The sequence below is a fragment of the Triplophysa dalaica genome, chromosome 2 (genome assembly GCF_015846415.1).
Source record: "Triplophysa dalaica isolate WHDGS20190420 chromosome 2, ASM1584641v1, whole genome shotgun sequence".
NCBI lineage: Eukaryota > Metazoa > Chordata > Actinopteri > Cypriniformes > Nemacheilidae > Triplophysa > Triplophysa dalaica.
Window position 1 is genome coordinate 15,682,817 of NC_079543.1, and position 24,574 is coordinate 15,707,390.

General features: G+C 40.7%; 1 protein-coding gene across 3 annotated transcripts in view; it reads right to left on the minus strand.

Moving 5' to 3' along the window:
- gk (glycerol kinase) overlaps window positions 1–24,574 on the minus strand; it is a 166,009-nt gene that overhangs the window by 21,216 nt on the left and 120,219 nt on the right. For 2 of the 3 annotated variants that reach the window (XM_056764107.1, XM_056764089.1), the window contains exons 15-18: window positions 20,479–20,563; window positions 15,606–15,726; window positions 13,578–13,721; window positions 10,940–11,026 (exon numbers count right to left, since the gene is read on the minus strand). In XM_056764107.1, coding sequence (XP_056620085.1) covers window positions 10,940–11,026; window positions 13,578–13,721; window positions 15,606–15,726; window positions 20,479–20,563 — 437 coding nt within the window. Of the gene's footprint in view, window positions 1–8,903; window positions 9,056–10,939; window positions 11,027–13,577; window positions 13,722–15,605; window positions 15,727–20,478; window positions 20,564–24,574 lie in introns of those variants that run through there. The other variant, XM_056764098.1, reaches the window with a different exon arrangement.

Below are 24,574 nucleotides of genomic sequence, written 5' to 3' on the forward strand. Positions count from 1 at the left end.
ACCTATCAAGGCCTATGTCATGGATGGTTCCAGTGTGGGCGACACTGTATTTAAGTAGATGCAATGACAAGATTGGGTCTTTGTCTCCAAGCTCTTTGTCAACCATTTCTTGTTTGGCTTTTCTCAAAGTTGCCAGATTTGGTAAGTGTCTAGGCTCTGGGTCACCAAACATGGTGACACATCTCTGCTCGCCAAACATGTGCTGGTTTTCGTCCTTCCCATAGTTCCTTCGACACGCGTCTTCTCAGGTCCCCTGATATCTTGCGTTTTGCTTTGCCAGTTTGGAGGCTGTCATCGACATTACAGATCATGCAATGAAGTACAACAGGTTTGTTAGTTGCTGGCACATTTTTGGCGGTTATAGACAGCTGTCCATCACACTCTGAGCAGTACCCAATTATGTCTAGATAGTGAGATGTGACATTTGTGTAAATTTTTGCTCTCCTGAATCGAAGACTGCACAAGGTCTTGGTATTTTTCCATATTTCTTCATACAGAGTGTGAGTCCATGCACCAGGTTTCAGGATGGTGTATTCCCTTTGACATGTGCGAAGTGATTTGTCCTTGTAAACAACTTTTTCAGGCCAGATTTCAACCCATTTCTGATGAGAAAGACTGATCTCAAACTGAATGTCAAAGCATTGACATTGCTGATTTGTGTCTTACACTGTGGAGTCCAAAACAGAGGTTAATGGTGAGCTGTGACTGTTTGGATGTTTATTTTGGACATTGGTGGTGTTTTTGCATAGCTCAAGGATTTGCCATATATTGTGCCTGTTTTTCTTGACAATAGTATAAAGGTTCTTTGGTGAAACTTTGTTGTTAAGTTGATTGCTTAAGTCCACCCACACCTTTTCTGAAGGAACTGCTACATTTGATCCCGAAACAATCAGTTCCTTTAAAGCTCTGATGACATTGATGATGTCATCACTTTCAAAGGCTGGTCTCCTTTGTATCTGATCAAAACGAGAATGATTTTGAACTTATCTCTGGGCCAGTGGCACTAATGTATTACTAACACATTAATGCAAGTAACACATCCTAAAGTTATGTTCATGTTTATATGTACTATAAAATATTTTTAAGTGCGACAACTGTTAGGATAAGTAGTACCTTGCAAAAGTTTAAGTATACTTGATAGTGTTTTCACCCCAAATTGTTTATGACAATGATTCGTATTTTACTGTTTTGTGTGTGAGACCAGATCTCTGTGTGGAGTATACCCATTGTTGTCAGTGTAATAAAAATGGGTATACTCCCTGTGAATACAAAAATCACACTGGATTATTACAAAAATGGGAAAAACTTATATTTCCCTCTGACATACTACAGCAAAATATAAATACATGTCTTATAAACATTTAGTTGGGGTGAAAATACTATTACATTAGACTTGTAGTTTATGTTTAGTTAACACTACTTTTCTTATGACAAGTACATTTGATATTCATTTGATTTGGATCTTTTTGATACATTTTTAAATCACAGAATGGGTCTTAATGAATCTGCCATCTTCTGAATTCAATGAATTGGTGATCCAGATCATTGGATGTCTATTTATAATATTAATATATATAGTATTGAAATTTCATTCTGTTTATCAAAGCCAGTGATGCCAAAACTAGGAACACATGTGTTCACATAGCTCAACATTTTTGGAGCTCAATATTAATTAATTAAGTTTTGCATCTTTAACATATGTATATCAATAAAAATCCTGTAAATTATCCTGTTTGTTATAACAGCACATATGTTTTTACTCTTTTTCTAAGATAAGTGTTTTATCTTAGAGCACATGCTTATCTTTTTCCACAACCAGAGGTTATTTCCTGTTTTGTTTTCCCACTATGCAATGCATGAGGTAAATAAACTTTTTTTAAGGGGGTAGGAAGACATTTTTTCAAAGGTGTAAGATATCACACAGAAATATTGTTTTAATTTCAGTTTTATTTTTAAATCAAGAGTCAGGCTCATACATAGTGTGTTTAGTAGGTTATTGCAGGTCATATCGAACAAAAATACCCATAAATTATGACAGTAACCATAACAACCAGCACCATTCAATTGACAGGAAAGGAGCGCCGTCAGAGATTTGTGCTATTGAAAAACTTAAATTATTTCAAACGTTTCAGATTTACGCAGGGCATAGGGAGTATGACATCAGGTACTGTGCAAAACGATTCGAGAATTACACAGCAGTACTGATTGCAGAACTGTGCTCTCGCAGTACAGTTTGGAGACATGGGTGGAGAATGACGCAACTGCTGCTTAAGGTTAGTTGTTTGTAATATTTAAGATAGAATCATTGTTACGGGTTTCTTTTAAAAGCACAAATCGAGTTCAAACGAACTCGAACTCCAGTTTAGAGTGATTTTGACGACATGGAGTTGAGAGTGGTGCATCTACTCCAGCATGTCTTGTAATATTAAAGAAAACATCATAGTACACACATTTTTTTTAAGAGCACAAATCGAGCACAAATTTTCTGTTTGGGGCGATTTAAACGACATGGGGTGGAAAGTGACGTCACTTGGCCAAAAATCTTCTTGTTATAGCCTATCTCGGGAAGGAAAGTAGTTACAGAGTTTGTTTTAATGGCACAAACAGGCACAAATTGAGCATAAACGAACGGCACCTGTTTGTGGCGATTTAAACGGCATGGGGTGGAAAGTGACGTCACTGGCCCAGAATACTTCTTGTTATATCTCGATAAGGAAAGTAGTTACATTGTTTGTCTTAATGGCACAAACGGGCACAAATCAAGCACAAACGAATGGCAACAATTTGATAAGAGTTGGACGACATGGGGTGGAAAGTGACGACACACAGCCAAGAAAAAGAACATTTATTATCTTGAACGGCAAACCAGCACAAATGGTAATTTTTTCGGCACAAATCAGCACAAACACAGCACAAACGAATGGTATAGTTTTGATTACAATTTATTTATATGGGGTGCCAAATTCACGGAGGTGGGGTACCGCCCTGTGTGAGGTGACTGCTCTATCAGCCACCGAACCAGCCTCCCACAGCACAGTGAATCAGATCATCCCTCTGGTTCCACTGTCACAGTTCTTGGGCGCTTGCCACGAGTGCACCAGCCCATCATGATGGCTAGAGAGGACTATCACTCTCGGTTATGCGATCCATTTCGCCAGGCTCCCGCCCAGTTTTCGGGGCGATCTCCACACCTCAGTTCGAGGGGAAAATGCTCACATGCTTCGGGCCGAGGTTGCCGCCCTTATGGTAAAAGGTGTGATCGAACCCGTCCCTCTAACTGAGATGTCTTCCGGGTTTTACCGCCCGTACTTCATTGTGCCCAAAAAGGTGGGCCACCTACACAGCTTCCATTCAGGATGCTGACGCATAAGCGCATCTTGGACTCAGTTCGTTACCAAGATTGGTTCGTGGCAATCGACCTGAAGGACGCATACTATCACTTCATACAGCTTTCCAACGATATATAAATTGTCAAGCGTTTTTTAGGTTTTTATAGGATATTAGGCGAAGGATGGCGGCTCGTGAACATCGCGAGGCTCAGCGTCTCTCCAGTTTTAGCAATTATATAGTGTTTTTCTTGCTCATCTCGGGCCTGTTCGTTCAGAACAGTTGTGCATTCACATTGTACACCCGGCATGAGCTTTTGGATATCGGTTTGCGCATTCCCAGAAGTTATATCAGCAACATTCAACTCGTTCCTGAGATCGCCAAAACACCCAATGCTACGCACCCCACACGGCCGGGCGGAAGTGCTCGCCGGCGGCGTCGAGATCGTAAAGAAAGGCGGGGAAAAAGCGTAGGGCTAAAGCTAACACCACACCGGCTCTCTTTACCCAGCATTTTCCTTGCTAATGTACGATCAATAGTGAACAAAATGGATGAGATTCGACTTAGCATCATCAATAATAAAAGACTTTTGAACTGCAATGTCATAATCTTCACGGAAACATGGCTACACAGCGGCATACTGGAGAACGCTATTGAGTTAGCGGGCTACAACAGACACCGGGCGGATAGAACGGCAGAGGAATCCGGTAAGACAAGAGGAGGTGGATTGTGCATTTATGTCAATAAAGCTTGGTGCACGAACTCTGTTATTGTCGGGAGACACTGCTCGGCTAACCTTGAGTTTCTCATGGTTAAATGTAGACCGTTTTATCTGCCACGGGAATTCACTTCCACCATTATAACGGCAGCTTATATTCCACCGGATGCTGATGCCAAGCTTGCTATGAAAGAACTTCATGCAGCCATCAGTAAACAACAGACTGCTCACCCGGAGGCTGCATTTATTGTTGCGGGAGATTTTAATCACTCTAACTTAAAGACAGTGCTCCCTAAATTTCACCAGCATGTTTCCTGCCACACAAGAGGAAACAAAACTTTGGATCATGTCTATACAAACATGGCTGAAGTTTACACCGCGACCCCTCTCCCCCATCTGGGTCAATCTGATCACCTTTCTTTGTTCCTCACCCCCAAGTATTCACCTCTCATTAATCGTGTGAAGCCATCAGTGAAGACCATCAAGGTGTGGCCTGCGGGGGCAGACTTAACACTCCAGGAAAGGTTTCTACACACAGACTGTAGTATGTTTGCTTCTCAGGCCACCAGTGGCTCTCACACGGACATAGACACCTACACCTCCTCTGTATTGGACTACATCAATACCACCATTGATAGTGTCACAGATCAAAAGCAGATCTCCATATACCCGAATCAGAAGCCATGGATGAACCAGGAAGTGCGACTCCTGTTGAAAGCACGCAACACCGCCTTCAGATCAGGTGATGCACAGGCCTATAGTACTTCCAGGGCAAATCTGAAGAGGGGCATCAAAAAGGCCAAGCACTGCTACAAGTTGAAGTTAGAGGAGCATTTTACCAATTCTGACCCTCGACGCATGTGGCAGGGCATCCAGGCCATTAGTGACTACAAACCCAACCACTCCATCCCCATAGCCACAGATGCTGCCTTTCTGAACGAGCTTAATGACTTTTATGCACGCTTTGAGAGAGACAATAATGAACCCGCCACCAGGCTCACACCTTCTATTGACCTCCCAATTTTCACACTAAACTCCACAGATGTTTACACTGCACTAAGCCGGATAAACGCACGCAAGGCTGCTGGTCCTGATGGCATCCCTGGTCGCGTACTCAGGGCATGTGCGGAGCAGCTCGCTGGGGTCTTCACGGATATCTTCAACCTGTCCCTCGCCCAAGCAGTGGTTCCAGCATGTTTCAAATCCACCTCCATTGTGCCCATTCCAAAACATTCCAGCCCGACATGCCTGAATGATTACCGCCCTGTAGCACTCACACCCATTGTTATGAAGTGCTTTGAGCGGCTGGTCCTGTCACAACTAAAAGACTCTTTACCATCCACACTGGACCCATACCAATTTGCCTACCGTAGCAACAGGAGCACAGATGATGCGGTGTCCATGGCGCTGCACTCCGTGCTCACACATCTGGATAATAAGGACACTTATGCACGCATGCTGTTTGTAGACTTCAGCTCTGCATTCAATACCGTCATCCCTTCCAAGCTAATCATCAAACTTGGAAACCTAGGCATTAACAATTCAACCTGCAACTGGATTATGGACTTCCTGACGAACAGACCTCAGCTTGTTAGGTTAGGCCACATCTGCTCCACCACCATCACCCTCAACACTGGTGTACCACAGGGCTGCGTACTGAGCCCCTTTCTCTACTCCCTTTTCACACTCGACTACAGACCTGTGAATGGATCTAACTCCTTCATCAAGTTCGCAGACGATACAACAGTGATTGGTCTCATCAGCAACAACGATGAGACAGCTTACAGGGAGGAAGTACGGCACCTGGCCACATGGTGCTCAAACAACAACCTGCTCCTTAACACCTCCAAGACAAAGGAGATCATTGTGGACTTCAGGAAGGCGAAAGGAGGCACACACGACCCCATCCACATTAACGGGATGGCTGTTGAACTTGTTTCCAGTTTTAGGTTCCTGGGGACCCATATTTCGGAGGACCTGTCCTGGACCACCAACACCTCATGCCTGGTCAAGAAGGCTCACCAGCGTCTCTTCTTTCTGAGGACACTGAAGAAGAACCAACTGTCTTCAACTATCCTGGTGAACTTCTATCGCTGCACGATAGAGAGCATCCTGACCAATTGTGTCACAGTCTGGTACGGGAACTGTTCTCTTGCTGAGCTCAAGGCACTGCAGCAGGTGGTGAAAACAGCCCAGCGCATCACAGGGACTACACTCTCTTCCATTGAGGACATCCAAAAGAAACGCTGTCTGCGTCGAGCTCGCAGCATTCTCAAGGACTCCTCTCACCCCGCTCATAGATTGTTTACTCTCCTGCCTTCCGGCAGGCACTTCAGGTGCCTCCGGACAAGAACCAGCAGACTAGGAAACAGCTTTTTTTCCAGAGCTGTTTCATTATTGAACTCTGCTCCCCACTGATTCCACTACCCCTCATAACTTTAACTTTAATGCTGCTATTACATTGTTTACATTGCACTACAGGGCTGCCATGCATGACTGAACTGTACACACCAGTACTTCATGTATCTGCTCTATCGGACTGTTTACACACACAGCATCATTTGCACTCTATACTGCTCACTTGCACACCAGGAATATTACACTGAATGCTCATTTGCACTAATGGACTACTCTCATAACTAGATTACCTCATCTACTGCACTGTAACTTTCATAACTGCATTACCTCATCTACTGCAATGTAACTTTCATAACTGCATCACCTCATCTACTGCACTGTAACTTCAATAACTGCACCAACTTCTCTACTGCACTGTAACTCATCTATTGCATTACTGCATCTATTGCATAACTAACTGCATCTACTCATCTATTGCACTATAACTTCAATAACTGCATTAACTCATCTACTGCACTGTGACCTTAATAACCGCATTAACTCATCTACTGCACTGTAACCTCAATAACTGCACTAACTCATCTACTGCATTGTAACCTCAATAACTGCACTAACTCATCTACTGCACTGTAAATGTATAACTGCATCTACTCATGTATTGCACTATAACTTCAATAACTCATGTACTGCACTGTACCTTTAATAACCGCAGCAACTCATCTACTGCACTGTAACCTTAATAGCTAATGTCTGTAACTAATGCACACTCAAATCACTTGCACTATTGTATAGTCTATATTGTTATCTGTTCATAACCACCTGTACATTAATGTTCACAGTATATAGCCTTCTGTTTATATTGTTCATAGTACATACCGACTGTCATATTTTCATAGTACATGGCCATTGTATAGTATTTTCCTAATATTGTATTCTGTATTTATTCACACTGTATATCCTGCACTTGCTAATTGCACTTCTGGTTAGACCTAAACTACATTTCGTTACACTGTACTTGTATATGTGTAATGACAATAAAGTTGAATCTAATCATCTAATCTAATCTAATATAGGGTTATTACGATATCACTTGAGCCCGCCTGTGAGTCCTTAAAATTTTCTAAAGTGACTCTCACTACTTTTGACCTATCACGAAAAAGGATCTGAAAACTTCAGTCCTACAGTTTTCCAATGATATATAATTTGTCAATATTAATCTAGTTTTAGAAGGGCATATTTGTTCTTTCTTTGTAATAACAATTTGGGCCTATCCGTGGTAAAGGTGACATTTAAATGAACACTTTACTACATATGTCCTATCGCAAAACATATAAAGCATTTGAAGACTAGAGACTTAAAGCTTTCCAATGACATGTGGGTTGACAGGGTTATTTTTTCTTTTGGCATAGAAAATTATCAGTTAAAGGTAAAAAAGGTTGAGATGTGCCACCGGTGGGACACCGACAGCTAAGGGGTATTAAAACTGAGTCAGATAATTAAACAAGTCGATCAATCAGAAGCACAAATGCATTTCGAAGGATATTACTTAGCATTATGTTTTAAGAGGTATATGCACAGACAAAATCCGTGCATTATACAGAACAGCTATCTTGAATTGAAGTTTTGGAAGGGAATTTATGACATATTAGTGACTGTTAGTTATTTTAAAATGGGTTTAGGTGTATATTTATTATATTACCAGAACTAACAGTAGTAAACAAAAGCTTACAAGAGTGAAAGTGAGTGCTCAGCTCAGTCAAGCACTTTCTTGACATTTTAACAAAATACCACTACATATCTTCTCATCTTCTCTAAAGCAATTTAACCATAACCTTTATTTAATCTCGATTAAAACTCAACCCTAGAGAACTAGGGAATTACAGGCCTATATCGAATTTACCTTTTATATCTAAAGTTCTGGAAAAAGTTGTTTCAACTCAATTATGATTCTTCCTCCAAAGGAATGACATTAATGAAGAATTCCAGTCTGGATTTGGAGCATGTCACAGTACAGAGATTACTTTGATCAGAGTTTCAAATGATCTGCTTTTTGCGTCTGACCGTGGCTGTATTTCGTTATTGGTGCTACTAGACCTTAGTGCTGCATTTGACACCATTGACCACAGGGCATACTCCTACATAGACTCAAAAATTACGTCAGCGTTAATGGAATAGCATTGAAATGGTTTAAGTCTTATTTATCTGACCGTTTTCAATTTGTAGCAATAAACAATGAGGTGTCCCGCAAATCGCAAGTCCAGTACAGTGTACCACAGGGCTCAGTTTTAGGGCCTCTGCTATTCGCATTATCCATGCTACCTCTAGGAGATATAATAAAGCGTCACGTAATTAGCTTTCAATGTTATGCTGATGATAATCAACTTTTACTTTCCTCGAAGCCTCATGAAACACAGCAGTTCCATCGAATAATGAAATGCATAGTCAATTAAAAAAACGGTTGAGTAACAATTTTTTACTACTGAACTCGTACAAAACAGAAGTGTACTTACTGGACTGATAAACCGCCATACGTTACAACCAAGAATACTGCTTAACTATTGACGGATGCTCCATAAAATCCTCGTCGTCAGCTAAGAATCTTGGCGTTGTATTCGTTAGTACTCTGTCATTTGATAGCCATGTCGCCAACACCTGTAAAATTTCATTTTTCCATTTTAAGAATATATCTAAATTACATCACATGCTTTCACTGCCAGATGCAGAGAAATTAATTCATGCATCAAGACTAGATTACTTTAATGCACTTTTAGGTGGTTTCCCTGCCGGCCTATTACAAAAACTCCAACTGGTTCAAAACGCGGCAGCTTGAGTTCTTAAACGTACAAAAGTATGAGCATATAACCCTGGTTCTGTCAACCTTGCACTGGTTACCTATAATGCATCGCATTAACTTTAAGATCTTGCTTATTACCTATAAAGCCCTACATGGTCTAGCTCCGCAATATTTGAGCGAACTTCTATTGTATTACAGTCCTCTACGTGCATTGCGCGCTCAGGAGTCCTGTCAGTTGGAAATACCTAGAATTTCAAAATCAAATGTAGGTGGAATTTCCTTTTCTTATCTAGCGCCTAAACTTTGGAATATTCTTCCCTGCACTGTCAGGGAGGCAGACACACTCTGTCAGTTTAAATCTAGACTAAAGACGCATCTTTTCAATCTTGCATACACTACACTTCCACAATATTAATCCTCAGAGGATTTAGGCTGCATTATTTAGATCAACCCGAACCAGCAACACATCCAACAACAAATGATGTACTTGTTGCATCAAAGAGTGCAGAACAGTACTCTACTCTCAGCCAGTCTTGTCTCTTTGTTCCAAGGTTATCGCAGGATGCAGTTCATGCCCAGACCTGATGGCAGAGCTGAGAATGGGAAGCGGGGACCTGACAAGAGCTGAGATGATAGAGCTGGATAAAGGATGCAGCGATTTCACAAAAAAAATTCAAATGCTATTAGATTTTTAATGATAATCTTAAATCTATAATTAACCTTATTAGTACGTTTTTTTCGACTTGTTGTGCAAGCACAGTTGAGCTTGTGCAGAGGCAGCAGCTTTTGCCAGAGGGGAACTGGAATCCCCTGGTTGGGCCAGTTTTTTTTTTCCTCGATTGGAGTTTTGGTTTCCTTGTCACAGTTTGCATACTGTTTTGCACTACTTGCCTGGCCGGGGGGGGGCTACTTTAGGAATTCAGAAGTTTTACATAATTAATATTGCAAATAGGAATTTATAGTCCGTTTAATATTTGACCTGTGGTTCTCTCTGCTTTATCTCAAATGTGTGCTTTCACTGTACTTGTGTGCGTGTGTGTTTGCGTATGTGCGTCTATGTCAATGTGTGTAAGTATGTTTGCATATTGTGTGTATGGAGCATTTTTTATGTCTGTCTTTTGTGTTTTCACCTTTTTCTTGTTTTTACAGGTATATGACTTTAGTTGTTTTACTTGTAGTCAATGTGCCTCATGTACAACTGCTTTGTAACAATGAAAATTGTAAAAAGCGCTATATAAATAAAGTTGAGTTGAGTTGAGTAATCATTTGTTGCACGTTCCTGGTGGAAAGAGTTTATGTAAATTCATGGTTTTGTGATCATGGTAAAATGTGGTAAAAATCATGGTGAATAAGCTTCTATGTGTACTGGGAACCAACACATGTTGGAATAAAACCCCCCATAAAAAGATCTGGAGGCGGAGGAGGACTTTGCACCCTTTCTAAAAGCACAGTTCAGCAAATGTAAGTTCCTACAAAAAAAAGTTCATGCAAAAGTTTTGTATCAATTATTGATTAATACAAATGCAGCATTAATATATTTTGACTATTGGGCCTGTTTGTAATATATAAAAAAACATTATTTTCCATATTATCTGCAAATCTGGCATGTATATGTCATTACTCAATTATACATAATTAATATATTTAATTAATCAGAATTATCAATATTATTATTTTAAATCATATTTATTTTTTATTAGTTATTCCATTGGTAAATTCAGGCAATGAAAACACACACACACCATTTCCATTGTTGACTGGTTCAGTGGTTTCCCAGTTCATAGCCCTCTGAACAGCTTTCTTCCAGCGAGCATATCGCAGTTCACTCTCTGTATGAAGAAAAATAATTGTACCAATCAGAATGTTACCTGGAGTAAAATGACTTTTTACATAGACTTGTACATAAAAGGACTATTTCGCTCAAATATTGGTCACAAATCTGTCAAATTCTGTATTAGTGAGTACTTCTCTTATGCAGAGATAATCCATCCACCTCACAGGTGTGTCATATCAAGATGCTGATTAGACAGTTATGAAATAAATGAAAGATGGATCATAAGATAAAGCCCTTGAATAAATCAATTTGCTGTTATGTGCAATTTTATTATGAATGTATGTTGACATTGAAGTAGTGGATAACACTGAATTATAAATTTGTGTTTTACTGAATTATAAACTGGTGTTTAACAATAATTTTCTATATGCTATATAATTCATAGGTTCTGGGTCAGTTGTGTACAATGGACCTGGGTGGGTGTCTTTGCAATGTACAATGGCTCGTTTTTGTAGCACGCTTTGTTTATGAAATGTTAAGGCAAATTATTTTCACCCGATGTTTATGTGGTAGGTGAATATTGTTTAACGATGGTTAACATATTTTTCTATGTTTAGATAGAACTAAACTACTGTCATTGTGTAATGATTTTATCACCTTTCAATTAGAGAACAATAAAGGGAAGAGCTAATTAATCAAATTTCTCAGCAAATTAGGCATATGGTTTCTTCAAGTATTGCCTTCTGCAGTTGTTGTCATGGAACACATGATAGACAGTGTGTAATATAAAAGGTTTGTAACAGCCTGAAAACCTTTAATCTCATATGGTTCCTCTGAATAATGAGGACAGTTAACAATAGTCTCAAAAAAGAAATCATGGCTGCACTACAGCAGCAGGAGAAAGACAAAGACACTGACAACCACGAAGTAAGCATTTTGACAATTTCTCATTTTAACACAACATTTTTACTGTGCATAAAATGTGGAGTAACTAAAATCCATCAATCCAGCAACAAACATGCCTTACTTAATAGAACCAACAACTTGCCCATACAGTATGGGCCATACTATATCCTTTTTGGTAACACTTTACGTGACGGGCTGTTCATTGGACTGACATGACACTGAATTGAAGTCAACAGATCATCTGTAAACAGGACCTTTAAGGTAAATTGGTACTTCCAATTTTCCAGTAATAGTAGTAACGTTATCGGCAAATTCCAGTAAATGGCAATGCGTGAACGATTACCGTAAAGCGCTCGTACAACGCATAACGCGCGGACTGCTTTGGCCCAAGCATAACACTCTTACATTTCTGCACCGCAGTTCCAAACACTTTCTCATGTATTTGCCAAACTACTCACGTCACTCCTGTACTTTCGGTTTATCTGTATGACCCTTTTCACACAGCAATGCTGGCATATTTCGGGGAAAGTAAATTTGAGATGTAAATTTAGAGAAAAGGTAAAATTACATGAAATACACAAATGTGCTGTTCACACAAGCGATGGCATTCTGTTAATTTAATGGTAAGACTGCCTTCCCACAGCTATCCCTAAATACCAGTAATATGATGTCTTCAAGGACGTTCAACTGGAGTTATGTTTGGAAATATTGTGGGGGTGTTATTTTATATCCGAACACAGCAAAAACTTTTATATACACTGTGAGAGTTAATTTGACCAATTTTAACACTGACTGATATGTGTCATGTTATGATTATGAAAGTATCATGTCAGTCTTATAACCACCCCTTAAATTAAAGTGTTACCAGAATGTTTCCTATCGTTCAAGAGAACGTTCTAGGAACTAAAATAAAACAACCTGCAACAGTAATGCAATATTGCAATATTATAAATTTTAGAATAAAACAATTCTAGCTGGGATGAATTCATCTCCTCTATTATTAATTTACACAAATTCATGTTCAAGTTCTTTTGAACTTGGATTTATTTTTAAACTGTTGTGAGGAATCAAATTCTCCTGAATACTTCAGAAACAGAGGAGATGGTTATCGATTTTAGAGTAAATAAAACACCTCATCCTACATTAGTCCATGGGACTAGGGTTACAACTTAAAATAAACTAGGTATAGTTTTGTACAATATGCTTAAATAAGATGTGCAGACTAAATATTAAGTAAGGAGATACCACAAAAAAAAATATTCTCTCATGGAAAGAATATTCTCTCAAAGAAATTACTCTCATTTAATGTCAACAACAGAAGGGTTTTGATGTTTTATGGTGCTTTTACTTAAAGCACTATAACATTTTGTTTAATATGCTGGTATGGTAATGACTCAGAGAAATAGAAGAAACTTCTCAGGAAAGAGATAATAATAGTAAGTAAACTGCTAATGATTTCATCACCATGTTTAGAAAGTATTTACAAAGATACAAGAAAGTTATTAGAAAGAGTGTTGAAAAAAGCTAACAATATTTTGGATGACAAGAGAAATCCTCTACTGTCCTTTTGAATTGTTGCCATGCAGTCAATGGCACTGTGTTCCTCGATGTACGAAAAACTGGCCCAAATTGTCTTTTGTTCCTCAAGCAATACATTATGTCTAAAGAGCTTCGATGTGGTGTACTTCAGATTATTTTACCTTCTAGGTTGATTTGAGGTTCAAATTTCTCTGAAATGACCTCAGTAAGATCTTTTGGGTTTAAACTCCAAATCCTGACCCCCTCAGCTGCTCCTGCCACCATGGCAGCGCCCAAAGCAGTGGTCTCAGGCATAGATGGCTTAACTGCAAAAACAAGTCATATAGCAATAGAAACTAAGTAGAGATGCCCTTTTCTTACAGGCTCTGATTTTATGGAAATAAAATCCTGTTGCCCTTGTGTTAGAGCATGGCACTAGCAATGCCAAGGTCATAGGTTGAATCCCAGGGATTGCACATACCCGGAAACAAATAAAGTATATACTTATTATTAGGGATGCATCGAATATTCGGTCACCAAAATTTTTTTCGAAAGACTTTTATCACCGAAACAATAAGGCCGAAATGTTGTGATGACACAAACAGATACCGCTCCTTTGATGAATCTGTAGCGGAAGTTATTCCTTTAATCGCAGCACTAAAGCGTCTCCTAAAATGCATGCACCCTAAGGGCTCTAGGGTGCGACCAATATTCCTTTACGTGTGTGAACCAGAGGTCGCGTAATCCCAAAAATTCTTTGTTATTGACAGATTTTTTTTACCAGTGACGCCGTCATTCTGGCAGATTACAATGAGGGCAATTTGTAAACACCCGTTTCCCTTCAGCGTGATATGGTCGCGAAGCGATCTGCGTGTCGTTGTCATTTGACTGACTAGACATGTGATGCGATCTGGGAAAACCGGTCGGATGTCGCGCTGGGACGCGGTAAAGACAGTTCACCTATCAAAGTAAACCATATAACATGAAGAATGAATAAGTATTAATGCACATTTTCCGCCAGTCCTGTGTAAACTATGGCATGCAAAGTTGTTTTATACAATGTTTTCGTGAGATGACAGAGCTCCGCGTCTACAGCACCAGGAGTTATGCCCGCTCAGCTGCTCACGCGAGCCGGACCGCGATCGCGATCGCAAAATATACAACAGATGAACAGAAGTCCAGACACTATGCGCATGATAAACAACTTAAAACTTGCTTCACTGCTTATTAGTTGATGCCCGTAATGTTTGTCACTTTCCTTGTGTAGTGATAATGGCAGAGCTCTCGTTCTTTAAATGTGCCGTGCACCATTTTCCATACTTTCGTTTTATTCCAACGGTTTTGTACAGTATTTTTATAGACTTCAACACTAGGACAGGTATTTTTTACTAAATTGTTATTAGAGTAAGTCTCTTACCACTGTAAAGTGTTTTTCACTTGTGATATTGGACTGTTGGGCTTTTTTTCCATAACTTAACTTTAAACACGTTTTTCTCCAAATTCCGTTAATGAACATCATAGCACTTCGGACGACAGAATAAGTTGGTTACTCTATTCTTAGGCTACTTATTATCAACTTTGCACATCTGCAATTCTTGGTGCATTTGTTGTTGTTAAAGTTCTACAGTTAACATATGGGCTATGGGAGTCTTTGTTTAGATACACTATTATGTTGAAGGCCTACAGAGAAAATATTGTTGTATCTTTAAGCAGTTGCACTTGTTCTGAATCCACTTTCTTGTAGTAGTCCTACAGAGAAAAATGTAAAATGCACTTGACCTAAATAAACTTTGTTTTCATGAGAGAACATTTAATTGTACAACTTTTCAGCAGGTCAGTAGACATGTACATTATTATTTAATATACACATCAGTGGGGTCAAGTTGAACATAATGTTGAAATTAATTTTATACTGTGCATTGTTGCAATGTGCTAAATAAATATTTGCATAATTTGTAATTGATTTATTCTTTGAAACTTTAATATTTATGCAATTGCAATGCCTTGATTTTAGTAACGTTAGTACACAGTAATAGCCATAAATGCAAGGGTACTAATAATTGGCCAAATTTCTTTCGGTGTTTCGGTTTTTCGGCCTTGGTTTCGGCGAGGAATTTTCCTTTCGGTGCATCCCTACTTATAATGCAATCTAAATCCTTTTGGATGAAAGCGTCTTCAAAATGTGTACGTGTAAATGGAGGAAATCATACCAACTGGAATACACAGTATGTCTGCCTGTAGCTGCATCAGTAACCGATTAGAGGTCATTCCTCCATCAACCTTGAGCTGAGAGAGAGCAATCCCACTATCCTGATTCATTGCATCCAGAATCTGAAACGAATAACAATGCAAAAGCATCCTAAAAATATTGCTGATAATCACAGAATTATTTGCAACATACTATGCTATGTTTGATCGGTAAAAATATCTCTTTTCTCTAAACCAGGTGCCAGTTGTTCAAAAAAATTTTTATTGGATTTCGGCTATCAGATTGACTCAAATATTAAAAAGGATAATACGATGGATGGATGAAAAATGGATGATATGATACGTGTTTGTGGCATAATGGCATAAGGGACACAAGACGTTCCCTTTCTGTTGGTCTCTCGACGTTGTGTCGAGAAAGATGGATGGGGTTGCCTATGGAAAACGCCACAACGCTGTGTCGCGTCACAATCTCTAGCGAAGCGACGGTAACATGCCTGGGCGTGTCAGCTCGATGCTCTCGCGAAACTGTAACCTTCCCGAAGTCCTACAAGCTTTGGACGGTAGGCGTGGCCGATTCCCCCAGGTGGTAGCCGCCTGCGGCACAGGTGCACCACACGCGCAAATTCGACCCGGGGGATCTCGATGTAGCCTTTGGCAGCCTCACCATCTCCGCGCTCCGACCTCAGGAACCACGTATCCCCGGGTTAGCACGGTTGACATCACTTTTGCTTCCTACTGAGCTCGACCGCTTGGGGTGGAGCTCGGATTCATCAGAATCGGATGGCAGTCTCCCTCCGATGCTGCGAGCGACATCTCATCTATGTCACACATCGTTTCTGAGTGCGTGCCTGAGGATCCGGACGGTATGCCATCGCCGGTTGGGGAACGTTCAGAAGAGCGAATCGGGGTGCGATCGGCCCGTGAGCACTTGGCTGGCGGGTTTACGCTCGCAGAGGTCCCCACATCACTAACGCTGCTAATACAGGCGGACCTCGGGGCCGTAGCCACCGATGTCATGGCCCGAATAGCAGACGAAATGGTGGCTGGTTCCCGTAGGAAGACAGCCACCCGTGACCGCAACTTTTGAATGACAATCTGCCCGCAGTGCAGGCAAGATGTGTTAATGAACGCTGCTTCAGCGTGCTGGACGCCCAGACACCTAATGCAGTGATCGTGTACATCCCCCTCCTCGATGAGGGTGCCGCACCCAAGAGAACAGCGGGACATGTCGTGCTGGAGATTACTCAGTCCTGAAGTCCTCAGGCGTTTGGCGTAGGATGGCGGCGCGTGAACATCGCGAGGCTCAGCGTCTCTCCAGTTTTAGCAATTATATAGTGTTTTTCTTGCTCATCTCGGGCCTGTTTGTTCAGAACAGTTGTGCATTCACATCGTACACCCGGCATGAGCTTTTGGGAATCGGTTTGCGCATTCCCAGAAGTTATATCAGCAACATTCAACTCGTTCCTGAGATCGCCAAAACACCCGATGCTACCACCCCACACGGCCGGGCGGAAGTGCTCGCCGGCGGCGTCGAGATCGTAAACAAAGGCGGGGAAAACGCGGAGGGCTAAGAGCTAGGCTAAAGCTAACACCACACCGGCTCTCTTTACCCAGCATTTTCCTTGCTAATGTACGATCATTAGTGAACAAAATGGATGAGATTCGACTTCGCATCATCAACAATAAAAGACTTTTGAACTGCAATGTCATCATCTTCACGGAAACATGGCTACACAGCGGCATACCGGAGAACGCTATTGAGTTAGCGGGCTACAACACACACCGGGCGGTTAGAACGGCAGAGGAATCCGGTAAGACAAGAGGAGGTGGATTGTGCATTTATGTCAATAAAGCTTGGTGCACGAACTCTGTTATTGTCGGGAGACACTGCTCGGCTAACCTTGAGTTTCTCATGGTTAAATGTAGACCGTTTTATCTGCCACGGGAATTCACTTCCACCATTATAATGGCAGCTTATATTCCACCGGATGCTGATGCCAAGCTTGCTATGAAAGAACTTCATGCAGCCATCAATAAACAACAGACTGCTTACCCGGAGGCTGCATTTATTGTTGCGGGAGATTTTAATCACTCTAACTTAAAGACAGTGCTCCCTAAATTTCACCAGCATGTTTCCTGCCACACAAGAGGAAACAAAACTTTGGATCATGTCTATACAAACATGGCTGAAGCTTACAACGCGACCCCCCACCCCCATCTGGGTCAATCTGATCACCTTTCTTTGTTCCTCACCCCCAAGTATTCACCTCTCATTTATTGTGTGAAGCCATCAGTGAAGACCATCAAGGTGTGGCCTTCGGGGGCAGACTTAACACTCCAGGAAAGGTTTCTACACACAGACTACAGTATGTTTGCTTCTCAGGCCACCAGTGGCTCTCACACGGACATAGACAGCTACACCTCCTCTGTATTGGACTACATCAATACCACCATTGATAGTGTCACAGATCAAAAGCAGATCACCATATACCCGAATCAGAAGCCATGGATGAACAAGGAAGTGCGCCTCCTGTTGAAAGCATGCAACACCGCCTTCAGATCAGGTGATGCACAGGCCTATAGTACTTCCAGGGCAAATCTGAAGAGGGGCATCAAAAAGGCCAAGCACTGCTACAAGTTGAAGTTAGAGGAGCATTTTACCAATTCTGACCCTCGACGCATGTGGCAGGGCATCCAGGCCATTAGTGAATACAAACCCAACCACTCCACACCCATAGCCACAGATGCTGCAACAAGACGATACAACAACAGTGATTGGTCTCATCAGCAACAACGATGAGACTGCTTATAGGGAGGAAGTACGGCACCTGGCCACATGGTGCTCAAACAACAACCTGCTCCTTAACACCTCCAAGACAAAGGAGATCATTGTGGACTTCAGGAAGGCGAAAGGAGGCACACACGACCCCATCCACATTAACGGGACGGCTGTTGAACGTGTTTCCAGTTTTACGTTCCTGGGGACCCATATTTCGGAGGACCTGTCCTGGACCACCAACACCTCATGCCTGGTCAAGAAGGCTCACCAGCGTCTCTTCTTTCTGAGGACACTGAAGAAGAACCAACTGTCTTCAACTATCCTGGTGAACTTCTATCGCTGCACGATAGAGAGCATCCTGACCAACTGTGTCACAGTCTGGTACGGGAACTGTTCTGTTGCTGAGCGGAAGTCACTGCAGCGGGTGGTGAAAACAGCCCAGCGTATCACAGGAACTACACTCCCTTCCATTGAGGACATCCAAAAGAAACGCTGTCTGCGTAGAGCTCGCAGCATTCTCAAGGACTCCTCTCACCTCGCTCATAGACTATTTACTCTCCTGCCTTCCGGCAGGCGCTTCAGGTAGCTCCGGACAAGAACCAGCAGACTAGGAAACAGCTTTTTTCCCAGAGCTTTTTCATTATTGAACTCTGTCCCCCACTGATTCCACTACCCCTCATAACTTTAACTGTAATGCTGCTATTACATTGCTTACATTGCACTACAGGGCTACCATGCATGACTGAACTGTACACACCAGTACTTCATGTATCTGCTCTATCGGACTGTTTACAAACAAATAGCATCATTTGCAATCTATACTGCTCACTTGCACACCAGGAATATTACACTGAATGCTCATTTGTACTAATGGACTACTCTTAGAAACTGCATTACCTCATCTACTGCACTGTAACTTTCTACTGCACTGTAACTTTCATAACTGCATTACCTCATCTACTGCACTGTAACTTCAATAACTGCACCAACTTCTCTACTGCACTGTAACTCATCTATTGCATTACTGCATCTATTGCATAACTAACTGCATCTACTCATCTATTGCACTATAACTTCAATAACTGCATTAACTCATCTACTGCACTGTGACCTTAATAACCGCATTAACGCATCTACTGCACTGTAACTTCAATAACTGCATTAACTCATCTACTGCACTGTAACTTCAATAACTGCACTAACTCATCTACTGCACTGTAAATGTATAACTGCACCTACTCATGTATTGCACTATAACTTCAATAACTGCATTAACTCATGTACTGCACTGTACCTTTAATAACCGCATCAACTCATCTACTGCACTGTAACTTTAATAGCTAATGTCTGTAACTAATGCACACTCAAGTCACTTGCACAATTGTATAGTCTATATTGTTATCTGTTCATAACCACCTGTACATTAATGTTCACAGTACATAGCCTTCTATTTATATTGTTCATAGTACATACCGACTGTCATATTTTCATAGTACATGCCCATTGTATAGTATTTTCCTAATATTGTATTCTGTATTTATTCACACTGTATATCCTGCACTTGCTAATTTCACTTCTGGTAAGACCTAAACTACATTTCGTTACACTGTACTTGTATATGTGTAATGACAATAAAGTTGAATCTAATCTAATCTAAAAAGGACCTTTTTTAGAAAAAATCTCTAACACCTCCAGAACCGCCAAGACGCCCAGGGGAAGGTCCCTGCAGGTAGGGACGATCCACTGCTCTACGTCGTAGATCCGGCAATGTAGAAGAATTCATTGAATTCATTTTGTTCGTAGTCATGAGCAAAGGCTCTGAAGAACAAAAGGTAAATGAATGCTGCACGCCGGATTCCTTTTATACCGGACATCCGGGGCCGAGACCGGCATGCAAATTTCATTCGCCAAATTTCATTGCCCTTTTCTATAGTAGTCAGAGTTGATTGGTTCTCAAGGGCGAACCCCATCAGTCGTTCTCGACACAACGTTGAGAGACCGACAGAAAAGGAACTCCGATTACAGCCTGCAAATTGAAGGCTGCACTGTTACTCCAACTGGTGTAGAAAGTAATACCAAAATTATAGGATGCTTACCTCTCGTGTTTGGAAGCAGACAGCTTCAAGTGCTGCAAAAGCCACATGACTTCTATTGGTGAACTGTGTTAGACCACAGATGATTCTGTTTGAATAAAATCAAGTTTAATGTTAATCTGCCATATTTTATAATTGACTTTAACATTGCTTGGTTTTACAATTCTATGCTTAATATGCTCGACTGCAAAATGATAACATTTTATAATCACTTTTATTTATAAACCATTAACAAACATCATATAATGCTTAACAGACCATTAATTACTGATCTGTGTGCAAATTTTTCCTGAGTTTTTGAACATGTTTAGGCCCTCAAAAAAGGGATTGAAAAGGGGGCCCAAGCCATCAGTACAACCGCAACGCCAGTGGCATAAGAAAAATGGTTTACAGCAGGCACAAGCATTTACAGTAAGCCTATGGCAGTCTGATTAAGAGGTACAGTAATGAAAGGGGTACACTATGTCATCATTGGGTGGTTTCCTGGACAGGGATTAGACTTGTCCAAGACTCAAATAAATGTAGGAGCTTTCCTAACTGAAAACAGCCATATCTTTAAATACATCAGTGCCTTTGTGCGGTCTTAAAATGCACACAAGTAATTTATTTCGTCCGGTATGAAATGTTGGCCCATATTCTTAGGATAGCATCTTGCAGTTGATGGAGATTTGTGGGATACACGAAGCTCCCGTTCCACCACATCCCAAAGATGCTCTATTGGGTTGAGATCTGGTGACTGTGGGGGCCATTTTAGTACAGTGAACTCATTGTCATGTTCAAGAAACCAATTTGAAATGATTCAAGCTTTGTGACATGGTGCATTATCCTGCTGGAAGTAGCCATCAGAGGATGGGTACATGGTGGTCATAAAGGGATGGACATGGTCAGAAACAACGCTCAGGTAGGCCGTGGCATTTAAACGATGCCCAATTGGCACTAAGGGGCCTAAAGTGTGCCAAGAAAACATCACCCACACCATTACACCACCACAATAATTGCATTAATGAGAAATTGAACAGGTGTTCCTAATAATCTTTTAGGTGAGTGTATATAACATTTGGTTAATTTTTTATGAGTAATAATCTGCACATTTTACCTTACACATAAAGCATAATTTGAAAAATACAATAAAATGTTTTTTAACCATAATAAATGCATTATTTCACAAAAAAAAAAAAAAAAATTACAACAATGAAACTGTTGCTCTAGAACAGTCATCATCAATTGGCGGAATGTGGTCCGGATCCGGACCTTTGTTTCGTTCCATTCAGACCGCAAACATAGCCTAATAAAACATTTAAAACGTTTGAATATCTTAGCTGATTAAATTGAGCAACTACACAACAGAGAATCACACCACACACATTCTCATGAACATTTATGTAATTGATATTTTGCCGCTTTATCCTCATTTATCTTTATCTAGCACAAAACGCACTTTATTTTAAGAATATAAACCCTTTCCACTCTACTGGCGCTGCTTCTCTCCCGGCAAAGACATGCTGAGCATGTAAATTGACACACAACAGTGAAAGTGACCCATACCTGAAATGTGACCTCTGCTTTTAACCCATCCAGTTAGTAGTGAACACACGCACAGCAGGTGGTGAACACACGTTCACCCGCAGCAGTGGGCAGCTATAACTGCAGCGCCCGGGGAGCATCTAGGGGTAAGGTGCCTTGCTCAAGGGCACCTCAATCGTTACCTGCCGGCCCTGAGGATCGAACCAGCAACATTCTGGTCACGAGTACAACTCTCTAACCATTAGGCTACGAATGCCCAAAATGCGGCAAATATAAAGCATTTGTATCCATCAGTCTACTTACTGTTTGCTATATGTATCCTACCTTTCAACCAGATTTGTGATATTTTATTAACCATAAAGTTTTTATCTACATTTAGCATTATTGATCAGCATGTAAACATTCGTGACCCAGTGAAAACCCAGGCTTAAGTCTCATAATGTCATGATTCTGTCAAAGTCAAAGTCTACTTTATGGACAATTCTGCCACAAGTACAGTAAATACATATAGAGGAATCCGCTTAACAAACTAACTACAGCACCCCTAAGGAGAAATTGCAATTACTTTCTACAGTAGATCACGATGAACTCTCTAAAATCATTAGATCCAAATCAACAACATGCGTGCTAGACCCTATACCTACAAAACTACTGAAAGAAATGCTCCCGGAAATTATAGATCCTCTTCTTAGTATTATTAACTAATCTCTGACATTAGGAAATGTGCCTAAAGCATTTAATGTGGCTGTAATAAGGCACCTTGTCGAAAAACCCAAACTCGACCCAAGAGAACTAGGGAATTACAGGCAGTTCCATCGAATAAAGGAATGCATAGTTGATTTAAAAAACTGGATGAGTAACAATTTTTTACTACTGAACTCGGACAAAACAGAAGTGTTACTTAATGGACCAAAAACCGCAATACATAACAACCAAGAATACTGCTTAACTACTGACGGATGCTCCATAAAATCCTCGTCGTCAGCTAAGAATCTTGGCGTTGTATTCGATAGTAATTTGACATTTGAGAGCCATGTCGCCAACACCAGTAAAAGTTCATTTTTCCATTTTAAGAATATATCTAAATTACGTCATATACTGTCACTGTCAGATGCAGAGAAATTAATTCATGCATTCATGACATCATGACTAGATTATTGTAATGCACTTTTAGGTGGTTGCCTTGCAGGCCTATTACAAAAACTGTAACTGGTTCAAAACGCAGCAGCTCGAGTTCTTACACGTACAAAAAAGTATGAGCATATAACCCCGGTTCTGTCAACCTTGCACTGGTTACCTATAAAGCATCACATTAACTTTAAGATCTTGCTTATTACCTATAAAGCCCTACATGGTCTAGCACCGCAGTATTTGAATGAACTTCTATTGTATTACAAACCTCCACGTGCAATACGCTCTCAGGCGTCCTGTCAGTTAGTAATACCTAGAATTTCAAAATCAAGTGCAGGTGGTGGATCCTATTCTTATCTAGTGCCTAAACTTTGGAGTATTCTTCCCTTCACTGTCCGGGAAGCAGACACGCTCTGTCAGTTAAAATCTAGACTAAAGACGCATCTTTTTAATCTTGCATACACTACACTTCCATAATATTAAGCCTTAAGAGGATCTAGGCTGCATTATTTAGATCAACCGGAACCAGGAACACATCCAACAACAAATGATGTACTTGTTGCATCAAAGAGTTCAGAACAGTACTCTACACTCAGGCAGTCTTGACTTTTTGTTCCAAGGTTACCGCAGGATGCAGTTCATGCCCAGACCTGATGGCAGAGCTGAGAATGGGAAGTGATGACCTGACAAGAGCTGAGATGATAAAGCTGGATAAAGGATGCGGCAATTTGACACGATTTTTCTACAACACTTCAAATGCTATTAGATTGTTAATGATAATCTTAAATCTATAATTTACCTTATTCGTAAGTTTATTATTTTTTATTTAGCCTTGTTGTGCAAGCACTGTTGAGCTTGTGCAGAGGCAGCAGCTTTTGCCAGAGGGGAACTGGAATCCCCTGGTTGGGCCTGGGTTCTCCTGAGGGTTTTTTTCTCGATTGGAGTTTTGGGTTCCTCGCCACCGTTTGCATATTGTTTTGCACTATTTGCCTGGCTGGGGGGGCCGCTTTAGAATTTAAAAGTTAAACATAATTAATATTGCATATAAGAATTTATAGTCCGTTTAATATTTCACCTGTGGTTCTCTCTCCTTTATCCCAAATGTGTGCTTTCACTGTGCGTTTGTGCGAGTGTGTTTGCGTGTGTGCGTCTATGTCAATGTGTGTAAGCATGTATGCATATTGTGTGTGTGGAGCATTTGTATGTCTGTTTTTTGTTGTTTTCACCTTTTTCTTGTTTTTACAGGTATATGCCTTTAGTTGTTTTTCTTGTATTCAATGTGTCTCATGTACAGCTGCTTTGTAACAATGAAAATTGTAAAAAGCGCTATATAAATAAAGTTGAGTTGAGTTGAGTTGAGGATTGAAATTGCATTACTCTCAGAACCATAGTGCATACAAATAACACTATACAGATAAATATATATATTAAAAAATACAGATAA